Here is an 11406-nt window from a genome sequence, read left to right as displayed (position 1 = left end):
CGTCAGAAATTGTGTTTTGTTTTTTTTAAGCAGATTGTAGACATAGAGTTTGTGTCTCTCATTTATTTCCCGGAATTTTTATTTTTTCAACCACTCAGTACAATTTAGTTCCTCATTTTACTAAGTTTTTCCCTCTCTGTGTTCCAACCTTTTCCCTTCTCTTTTTCTTTTATTTCTAAATTGATTCACAAGCTGTGATATGAGAAAATTAGGAGTTCTCATTTGTCTCATGGAACTGCCTGGATTTCTTAAGAATAATTTCTTCACAGGGGCACCTGGGTGGCTCAGTTGGTTAAGCATCTGACTTCGGCTCAGGTTCTGGTTCCCGAGTTCGAGCCCTGCATTGGGCTCTGTGCTGATAGCTCAGAGCCTGGAGCCTGTTTCAGATTTGTGTCTCTCCCTTTGTCTCTGCCCCCCCCCCCCACTCATGTTTTGATGTTTTCTCTCTGTCTCTCTCCCTCAAAAAATAAAAACAACATTAAAAAATTTTTAAAGAAAAAAGAATAATTTCTTCACCAATGACAAAATCACTCCACATAATGTTTTTAGTTTTTCTAAAGGAATAGTCAATTGTTACCTCTCTGTTAGAATAAATTCAACTTGGCAAATAGGCCATTTCTATTCTATTCTATTCTCTACTATTCTCTATTCTATTCTATTTATTCTATTCTATTCTATTCTATTTATTCTATTCTTCTATTCTATGCTATTCTATTCTATTCTATTCTATTTATTCTATTCTTCTATTCTATTCTATTCTATTCTATACTATACTATTCTAACTCTGGGACCACAGTTTTTCATTTTGAGTCTGTCATTCTTTTATCACTGCTTTAACTGTTTTTCCTGATGAACATACCTGTGTATTTTATAATGGGCCATTAGCTTTTTTCTCCGAATTAGGATTCCGTTCTCTTCTCAATTTCCATGTCCTCAGTGCTTACATTAGTCACTGGCAGATCTGATTATCAAAAACCTGTCTACCAGTGGAGTCTACGCAGAAACAGAAATTCAAATAAGTAGAATGACTCAATACGGCCTTGGAGTCAAAGGTGACCTCGACTATGATAAAGCAAATTTTAAATTCTCCTTTGTATTACTATGCTCTACATTTCTTCTCAAGCTGTACATCTCTCAATCAAGTATGGAATAGCAGTGGCAGTGTTTAAGGGGATTTATTCGCTGGGGTGAATGATTGGTTACTTATTGCCGTCAAAAGACTTATAAATAAAAACAATAAAATGGTCCTGAAAGAAATTAAAGAAGACATAAATAAATGGGATGACCTCCTGTGCTCATGCTTGGAAGATTTTTTATTTAATTTTAGGATGGTTTTAAAAATGTTTTCCAAGAATACCCCATTTTTGTTATTTTCAAATTATCATTGAATCTGTAGATCTTCGGGTTAGTATTGCCATCTTCACAACTTTAATTCTAACTTAAATTTCTCCTAACGAGGGACCTAATGAGGGAAATTTCTCCTAAATTTCTCTTAAATTGCTCTCAGTCTGGGCTCCACATCCAGGACCCGCAGCATCACCACCACCAGGGAGCTTGTTAGAGAAGCAGGGTCCTCGGGGCCCCTGGAGACCTGAGGAATCAGAATTTGCATTTCAACTACAGTCTCTAGTGAATTGTGTGCACAAGGAGTGGAGAAACCTTAGTGTGGGACAGGTTTCATCACCTTCTCGCCATTGACCCTTGGAGCTGGATAACTATTTTTGTCGGGTGCTGTCCTGCCGCTGAAGGTATTCAGAAGCACCTCTTCAGACATGGACAAAAGTCCCAAGAGCAGCTCTGGTTGGGAACCACCTCCCAGAGTTTCAGAACCGGAAACATCCCGACATCATTCCAATTAAGACTACATGCTGATTGGTTTGTGCCTTTGAGCAGCACATTGAATTCCTCTGAGCCCATTTCTACAATAGCAAATACAGCTCATGAAAGTACTACATCATAGATTGTACTTTTGTCAAAATTAAACCATAGAATCCCTTTAGTGTGCTAAGCTAGTCTATGCTGCAGAAAATCGAAATGTATCTCTTATAATTAATAAATACTTCATCATGAGCGAGTAAATGATGACTCTTAAGTTGTGACCTAATAATGAAATTCCTGATTGTTTCTGCTAAACTATTACACAGCCAAAGAGGTTTGTACCCCAACTTTTTAAACTTTATTTATTGAAATTCAAGGATCCAGTAAGCTCAGGGGGTCCCCGAGGGACTGTGACCAACAGTAACCTCCTTGCTTCTGGCAGCTTTGCACCCGACCACCTCCCCCGATGCCCAGCAAAAACCATGTGAGAACACATTTACGTCCCCCCAAAGACGAAAGTGCCGATATCTTCCTAATGTCAAACACCTTACATATGGCGGGGCCAAGGGAAAAAATGAGCAAGGGGATAAGCCAACACTTCACAAAAGGAAGCACACACGATTGGCTGCAAGGTGCGCAGTTACAAGGTCAACCACAGAAGACTTCGCTTTCACGTGCCTCTCGCATCATTACTTGGGCAATTCCTCTTCATGGGGGCTGACAGCAGGTGAGGGCAGCCCTGTTATCCCGTTCTCTTTTTAATGTTTATTTCTTTGACAGAGAGAGAGCACAAGCAGGGGAGGGAGGGTGAGAGAGAGAGCACAAAGCAGGGGAGGGACAGAGAGAGTCCCAAGCAGGCTCCATGCTGTCAGCACAGAGCCCAACATGGGGCTGGATCTCACGAATGGTGAGATCTGAGCTGAACCGAAACCAAGAAGAGGTCTCTTAACCCACTGAGCCACCCAGGGGCTCCTCTCCCTTCCCTATGTGACGTCCTCTCATTGACACTCTTGGACTCTGGGTATTGGTCTCTTTTTCACAAACCCAAGGGGCACCTCGAATCCTCATTCTGTATGTCAGCCAGTGGACAGAGGCTTCCCCAGACCATGCTCTGTAATGTTCCCAACATCACGACAGTCCAGTTTTGTACCAAATAACTTGTTTCATATGATTATGCTTGACCGCATGATGCCATCCGTATATTTATATTATTGTTCTCTGTCCTTGGTGCTACACAGAAACATACACTAGTGAAGGGATTTCACCTTCTTTGTTTGCTTTTGTTTTTGTCACAAATGTGTGTGAATATATGGTTAGTATGAAAACCCCAAGGATATGAAAAATTATAGAATTTAAAAAATAAGGGATAATGAAACCAGGTTAAAATGACTAGTTTCCAAACAACTGTCCACAGCAAAATTATGTGAAAACTAAAAACTAATTGAAATTGGCTAAAAAAGCAATTGTTAATGCTATCAACATGGATTCATATTTAAATTGTCAATGGCCTACACGCGAAAAAATGTAATATATAATGTTCCTACAATGCTCAGTTTGTATTTGTGGGATGACTCAGAAATTAGGTCTCAATGTATAAGGACATTGACCATATGGCAAGGTTGTATTTCAATTTCATTGGAAAAGGTTGAATTGCGAAATAACATCTAGAATAAAGGGATGTCTAAACTAATACTGGCATCAATGGATATCTATCTGGAAGAATATGAAACTGGTCCCCTCCTCAGACACTTCACAAAAATTCAGAGGGATTATGACCTCAGTGTAAGTTTAACCATATAATATAGCAGAACATCAAGGAAACTACATATAACATTCACAGGTGAGCAAACCCACTAAACAAAGCCATAATCTCAGAAGTAAGAGGATAGATTTATTTAAATAAAATTTAAAAATTGTATGATCAAAATATGTTGCAAAAATCAATTGAGAAACAATGATCTCAGGAAATCATTTGAAATGTTGATAATGTTGGGGCGCCTGGGTGGCGCAGTCGGTTAAGCGTCCGACTTCAGCCAGGTCACGATCTCGCGGTCTGTGAGTTTGAGCCCCGCGTCAGGCTCTGGGCTGATGGCTCAGAGCCTGGAGCCTGTTTCGGATTCTGTGTCTCCCTCTCTCTCTGCCCCTCCCCCGTTCATGCTCTGTCTCTCTCTGTCCCAAAAATAAAAATAAACGTTGAAAAAAAAATTTAAAAAAAAAAAGAAATGTTGATAATGTTTTAAAAATAAAAGAGAGAGAGAGAGAGAATAACCTATGGGCATATAATAATAATAAAACCAACCAGACGGTCATCAAACATATGACCTTGGCTGAAACTGAGGGATGGCTTAGGAAAATAACAAGAACTGTCTCCTTCACCCAGCAGCTTGGAAAAAAACTTACAGGGCTGTTACATTGTTTGTGGTTGAAACTTTCAAATAGGAGCCAAAGGGTTATTCTGAATTTGTTGGCCTAAGAGTAAGTGTTACAAGGTTGAAGGCAGAACCTGAAAGCAGCTGTATTACAGATATTGACATTCTGTCACCAGGAGCTTCCCAGTCTCTGCACCCATCCTGCCCAGAGCCTGCCCTGTGGTGGGGAGCGTCCTGTGCCCTGTAAGATGTTCAGAGCATTCCTGACCTCTGTGCACCCCTCTCCAGCATGACAGACAAAGTGTCTCCAGACATTGATCAATGTCCCCTGGGGGACAAAATTATACTCCATGAGAAACACACAGTGAATTTAACAATCTCAACATATTTTTTCTAGCACGGCCATAATAGCAATTGAATGATATAGAATAAGAAAGATCTTCAAAAGTGTGAACGGCAGTCATTCGGCGAAACTGACATTAGCACTGAATAAATACATTATAACTTAATTAAGCGAGAAAACACACAGACACAGCGATATGCTCTGGGCTAAATTGGATTGGCCCTCAGTAGATGACATTTAATGTCCTCGACTTCCACTCTCTCTGACCCTCTCATCCACGGATGACCAGGCTGAGTTGTCTGACAGGAAGGGGTCCTTGTGGAAGTCTGAATCCCTTCCTGAATGCTGAATTCCTCCCTGGATGCTAGATTATAGATCATTTTCTCCTCAATGGAGAAAGCAGGAAGGTCAGAGACGCATCAGCCCCCAGCCAATATTAGTACCCAGAACACCAGATGAAAACCACACCCATTCCTGTCTAAGGTTGCACACACTGACAGACAGGAGACTAGGAGGTATTTTTGTCACCCTGTATCTGCTCGTTAGGTACATGTCTCTCTTCTTACTCCAGCATGGCTCCCAAGTGGACAACCCTTTGGCACACAAAGGACATTTCTCTAATGAATCTCTGATCCCAAGAGACCAGTTTGGAAGTAGTAACTGCAGTTAGGTTTTTTGTTCTTCCTTTTCCATGAATGTGACCCCTTCCTGATGAGTAAACTCACAGCACCACTGTGAGTTACAGTTTCCTCCATGTCTATGTATATGGGATCAATTCCTTGATTTCTCTTTCTGTTGCTTCATTATTGCTGTAGAGATGCAACCGATTTCTGTACATTGATTTTATATCCTGCAAAAATTCTTAACAAGATACTAGCAAATTGAATTCAACAGTGTATCCAAAGAATTATTCACCATGATCACATGGGATTCATTCCTGAGCTGCAAGTCTGGTTCAATATTTGCAAATCAATGTGATACATCACATTAATAGAAGAAAGGACAAGAACCATATGATCCTGTCAGTGGATGCAGAAAAAGCATTCAACAGAATACAGAATCTTTCTTGATAACAATCCTCAAGAAAGTCGGGATAGAAGGAACATACCTTAACACCATAAAAGCCATACAAAAAAGGCCCACAGCTAATGATCACCCTCCATGGGAAAAGATTGAGAGATTTCCCCCAAAGATCAGGAGCATGACAGGGATGTCGACTCTCACTGCTGTTGTTTAACATAGTGTTGGGAGTCCTAGCCTCAGCAATCAGACAACAAAATGAAATAAAGGCATCCAAATTGGCAAAGAAGTCAAACTTTCACGTTTTGCAGATGACATGATACTCTACGTGGAAAACTCGAAAGACTCCACCAAAAAACTGCTAGAGCTGACACATGAATTCAGCAAAGTCTCAGGATGCTTGAATGTTTAGAAGTTACCTAATATCACAGCACTGAGCCCTGCATCAGGGCTGACACTGTGGAGCCTGCTTGGGATTCTCCCTGTCTCTGCCCCTCCCCCATCTCTCTCTCTCTCCTTCTCTCTCTCTCTCTCTCAAAATAAATAAATCAACTTAGAAAAGAAACTCTCCAACAAAGCAGTTAAAGCTTATATGATAGTATTAAAATATACAGAAATAGAAACTCGAAATATCTACTGTTCATTTGCGTGTGGCTCCTTTAATTCACCAAAGCGCACACTTTACATATGCAGGTTATAGTGTGTAATTACACTCCGATGATTTAATTCAGTGGAAAAAATCGAATGGGGCATGGCTAAGGTTAGGATCTAGAGAATGGGTAGCTGATTCCCACTTAAGAGAGCTGGGAGATAGCACTTCTAATGGGGAAGGAAGCCAAATGTTAATATGGATGTATGAACCATGGAATTACATTTAAGTAATTCACATGATAAAGCAGTTTGTTTCCATAAAGAAAAGATTAACCTCCATATGGGAACCGTATCTGACCATAAATTGGTTGAAGACAGAAGAGCACTACAGCCAAGCCCAACACCACCCATGAGCCTGAGAAACACAATGTAGAGATTCACACCTGACCCCAGACCCACGAGGAGCCCAGCAGAGATCAGAAACGCTCCCCCGCACATGATTCCATTTGATTTTAAAGGTATTACGATATCTCATTTGACAAGGACCGCCTGTTATACAGCAATAGCTGACTGACACAATAACCCAAGCGAACGGACCTTAGACACTTAGAAAATGTGCTGATTTTTATTTGTGGCAAATGATCTGCCGTTGAGGAGAGCGCTCGTGATCGTTCTGTGATTCGAGTTTGTTTCCCACGACGTTACGAACAAGTGGGCTCCCTTCTGGGTAACTGGGAGAGTTTGAAGGACATGCACGTTTGTGCAGAACAACTGGGGACCCTGAGCCTCATGCCAGCAGGACATCCAGCTCTCGTGTGAAGCATCCTCTTGTCGTGCAGGTGGGAGCGATTTCCGAGCGGGACGGAGGCACAAAATGGGTGGGGCTGATACTGTTCATTTGCCATCATTTGTGACAAATACTGGGAAAAGGAACCTATTTCATGCGACGGTAGGAAGACTCATGATAGTAGGTAGCGTTGCAAAGCTTTCAGAAGAAACGGGAAGCGAATCCGGAGATAAAACAGAAGACACTAAGCAACCCCTTACCTCAGTGAACAAACCACCTCAGCTGCGGACAAAAGCCTCCATGCTTCAATAAATAGAGGCAGCGCATGAAAAAGAAATATTTTGCATAGGAACACAATGGGTGTTTTGCTTCCTCGGGTTTATGGTCTCCTCTGACACCAAGAACATATTAGATCAATCTGTTTATTCCAATTTGTCTTTCCATGTTGACTCCACGGGGAGGTACATATTTTCTCATCGGTTTTGCCAGTGGCTATGATAGGCCCCTGGACACCTGGCTGAATAACAGAAAAACAACAACAACAACAACAACAACGAGTCCAGTTAGGAGACACAGAAGCCTGTTTGTACAGTAATTGCCTGACATTAGGCTTTTCACTTCTGAGGCACCCATTTCAAAGACCACCGTTCATATTAACACATTGCCAGGCGTATGATTCAGTTACTATACAATCATGCAGGCCCCCCCCTCCCACAAATTCCCCCATTAGAAAGCCCTGGTAATCTAGGTAACAAGTGTGAGTGACCCGCTTTTCCCGTTCAGTGCCCACATTCCATTACTTGGCTTTTTGTCTGGTTTTTGCTGTTGTTATTTTTGAGTACTGGGGGATAATATTTTATTATTCTTTTTCTTTAACTGTTTACATGAGCGTAGTTGACACACGATGTTACCTTAGTTTCAGGTCTGCAATACAGTGATTCAACTTCTCTGTACTTTATGCGGGGCTCACACAGGTGTACTGACACCTGTCCCATTACCGCTAGTACATCATCGATGACTATGTTCCATACACTGTGTCTTCCATTCTCATTATTTATCATTCCATACCTCCATTCCCCCTCTCCTTGGCCCATTTGGCCCATCCTCCAACTCCACTCGTGTTTTAAATTCATCCATAAAAAATGAGCCCAGAAAAACATAGTCACTCCTCCCATGGACCCCCCCAAGAGCCAGATCCTTCATAGTGCTCTCTTTCCTTCCCTGTTAAAGTCTCTCCCTCTCTGAGACCTCCTTCAATGGCCTTTGGGAATCCCATGTGCCCTCAACATTTGTGAGCAATGAACCTTGTGTTTTTAGAGTCCTCCGGTGGGTGTTGCTGAGGTGTGACCAAAATAAGAACCCAAAGGCCAGGGCAGTCACAGCATAGGCTCTGGTCAGGGAAACACTTGTGGGAATGTCCACAAGCACAAGGGCATATGCAAATGCCTGGCTTTTCCTACCTAAGCATTGGTGTCAATAGCCTGAGGCTTAAATGGACCCCTGCTAGAGTCCACATCATCAAAGAGTTCTTAAGGAAGGGACTTAAAAGAGATTGGCAGATTCCAGGTGAAAGCAGTGGTTTTGTATTTTCATCTACAATAAAATTATATAGGGGGCCTAGGGGCCAAGTGTAGTGTTTTTCCACATGAATAACTCACCTTGGGATTATTCTTTGGGGAAAATTAGGGAAAATTTATATGGCATGGTATAAATCAGTTGAAATGAAATTATTTTTAAGGAGACCAACTTGCCCATTGTAAGATACAGAAATTTCCAGGCATTTGTGATCCAACATTTGGGAAAACACTGGGAAAACATTTGGGAACGTATGAAAGTGAACAAAGGTGAAATGGTATATCAGACAGAATGGAGGCTTGATAAAGTGAGTTACCTCAATGTATAGAAAAGTTGAATTCTAACAAACAGAAATGCCAGGAAGTAAATAGAAGGAGCAGATTCTACTTCCCCAGTGTGATCAAAGATTAGCAGTTCCTGGCTCTGAGGCTCTGAGCCCTGCAATCATGGGCACGTCTTTAGCCTCAGGATGAATGTCCCATGCATTGCTGGAACCCCAACGATTCTTTTCAGAGCCCTCTTTATGTTTCTGTTCCTCAGGCTGTAGATGAAGGGGTTCATCATGGGCGTGACCACCGTGTACATCACCGAGGCTGTGGCACTCGAGTGGGAGCTCTGGGTAGAAGCAGAGCTGAGGTACACTCCTAGGCTCGTACAATAAAATAAGGAGACAACCGAGAGGTGAGATGCACAGGTGGAAAATGCCTTATACTTGCCCAGAGCTGATGAGATCCTACGTATGGAGGAAACTATCTTAGAGTAAGAGTAAAGGATCCCGGCCAAGGAAGCACCACCCAGCAGGGTAGCTGCAAGATACATCACCAAGTTATTAATAAAGGTGTCAGGACAGGCAAGTTGGATCATCTGATTAAGTTCACAGAAAAAGTGGGAGATTTCCAAGGTTGTACAGAAGGACAGCCCCAACACCATTAAGGTTTGTAACAAGGAATTCAGGACACACATGATCCAGGACACCAGAACCAGCAGTCCACAGAGCCGGGGATTCATGATGACCATGTAGTGTAGGGGGTGACAGATGGCCACAAAGCGGTCATAGGCCATCACTGTCAGAAGAAAGATGTCTAATCCTGCAAAGAGCAGGAAAAAATACATCTGTGTGATGCAGTCCTCATAGGTTATGTGTTTGCTCTGTGTCTGGATGTTCCAAAGCATCTTTGGGACGGTGGTGGAGGTGACGCAGATGTCACCAAAGGATAGGTTGGCCAGGAAGAAGTACATGGGGGTGTGGAGGCGGGAGTCAGAGCTGACGGCCAGGATGATGAGCAGGTTCCCAAACACAGTGATCAGGTACATGGAGAGGAAAAGCCCAAATATGAGGGGCTGCAGTTCTGGGCCCTCTGAAAATCCCAGAAGAAAAAATTCTGAAATTTGTGTATCATTTCCTGGATTCATGTGCTGGAGGTGACTACCAGGGAACACAAAAAAATAACATGACTGATTTTCTCAATAATGAGCATTGCAAATATCATTGAAATGCTACAATTCTTATTTTGCATCAAAAGTGAATATCCATCGTTTTTGTATGGAACTTGTCCCCTCTCAGCATCTCCATGCCAGCTCTGAATAGGTATTCACTTCCCACACTTAACATTTTCCCCAAGTGCTCATGTTTTCTTTACTTTTAATGAGAAATTCTGTCACGCGTTTGAGGAATAACCTTGAGCACTGACTAACCTTCACACAAAGCGTATAAGTGTCTAGAAACAAAAGCCTGAAGGTTTCAGTGATGGAGAAAGGGGATAAGGAAATAAAGACCAGATAAAATATCAGGAGGTGACAGGTGCCGTGAAGAAAAACAAAGCCTGTGTAAAGGGAAGCGTGGATGGAGGGATGGCTCTTCCTGGTTGTTCGGGCACACCGGCACACATGTAAACAGAGCCCTCGAGGAGACAGGAGACACAAGGTCCTCTGGGGAAGAGCGTGCCCATCGGAGGGAACTATAGGTGCGACGGCTCTGAGGAAAGACGTGGGTTTTTCTAAATTAATTTTTTAAAGCATGAGGGTGGTCGACACACCAGGTCACGTTAGTTTAGGGGGGCGCCACACAGTGATTCAACAAGTGTCAACATCACGCCCTGCTCACCAGGCATGGAGCTGCCATCTGTCACCACACAGCCTGTGACAGCATCACTGCCAGTATTCCCTCCGTTGGGCCTTTACCTCCTCTGAGTCTCCCCTTCCTGAACATGGAAGGAATTCCTTAACCGGAAGCCAGTGTCTCCCACTCCCCTTCACCATCCTGCCTTTTGTTGTTTGCATATCGTGTTAAAGACCCAGGCTCAAAAGAAAGCCAGTGTGTCCAGGGGAAGGAGCGAGAGGAAGACTGATGACAGGTGGTGGCAGGGTATGTTGAGGAATGAGGTGGCCTCCCAGACACTGATGAAACTTCCCGGCACAAGGAACCCCTCCTTCACATGGTGTTCCTTGCACTTTATTAATTTCCTCTCCAAGGAATCTTTGAATAGAAACGGGCACCCTTCTTATATTCATTGTCGGTACTAATCTGGCACCTGTATTTTAAGGGTCATGTATTGGAGGTATGGGTTCCAGGACCTCTGTCTTGAGACCTGCTCATCACACACACACACACACACGCTCTATAGCCTCCTTGGACCATGTCACAACCAGACTATTCTCACCTCCAGTCGCAATAATTAGGCAAACAATGATACAAGGCAAGCTGTGCAATATCAGATTGTCTTTCCTATAAGTTGCAAAAACATCCAAATTCTAGTAGTTAAGTCTCCCGTGAGCATGTAGACATGGGTCTCGATTTTAAGGTGATCATTTTGTGTCCAGTATTTACAGAAACAAAAATCAAATTCAAAAACTAAGAGCGAGAAAAGTGGGGAGAAAGATCTAATGAGCTCAGGTGGCCCCTG

The 11406-nt window shown here is 42.6% G+C and overlaps 1 protein-coding gene across 1 annotated transcript; it reads right to left on the bottom strand.

The window, feature by feature from the left end:
- Window positions 1–8947: 8947 nt before the first annotated feature.
- Window positions 8948–9817, bottom strand: LOC115527742 (olfactory receptor-like protein OLF4). Its single transcript, XM_030335531.1, has 2 exons — window positions 9470–9817; window positions 8948–9184 (listed from the first exon to the last, which is right to left on the bottom strand). Exons 1-2 carry the CDS (start codon window positions 9815–9817, stop codon window positions 8948–8950), a joined length of 585 nt encoding a protein of 194 aa, XP_030191391.1.
- Between the last annotated feature and the right edge of the window lie 1589 nt (window positions 9818–11406).

The sequence above is a fragment of the Lynx canadensis genome, chromosome A2, assembly GCF_007474595.2.
Source record: "Lynx canadensis isolate LIC74 chromosome A2, mLynCan4.pri.v2, whole genome shotgun sequence".
Classification (NCBI taxonomy): domain Eukaryota; kingdom Metazoa; phylum Chordata; class Mammalia; order Carnivora; family Felidae; genus Lynx; species Lynx canadensis.
This window is presented reverse-complemented; position numbering and strand designations above follow the sequence as displayed.

What these genes read in the sequence shown, in the direction of transcription:
- LOC115527742 (XM_030335531.1), bottom strand. Translation starts at nt 9,817, where the DNA reads ATGTACCTGATCACTGTGTTTGGGAACCTGCTCATCATCCTGGCCGTC. An exon ending in TGCTGGTTCTGGTGTCCTGG is followed by an intron (nt 9,185 to 9,469) that starts ATCATGTGTGTC and finishes TGTGCATCTCAC; the next exon opens with CTCTCGGTTGTCTCCTTATT.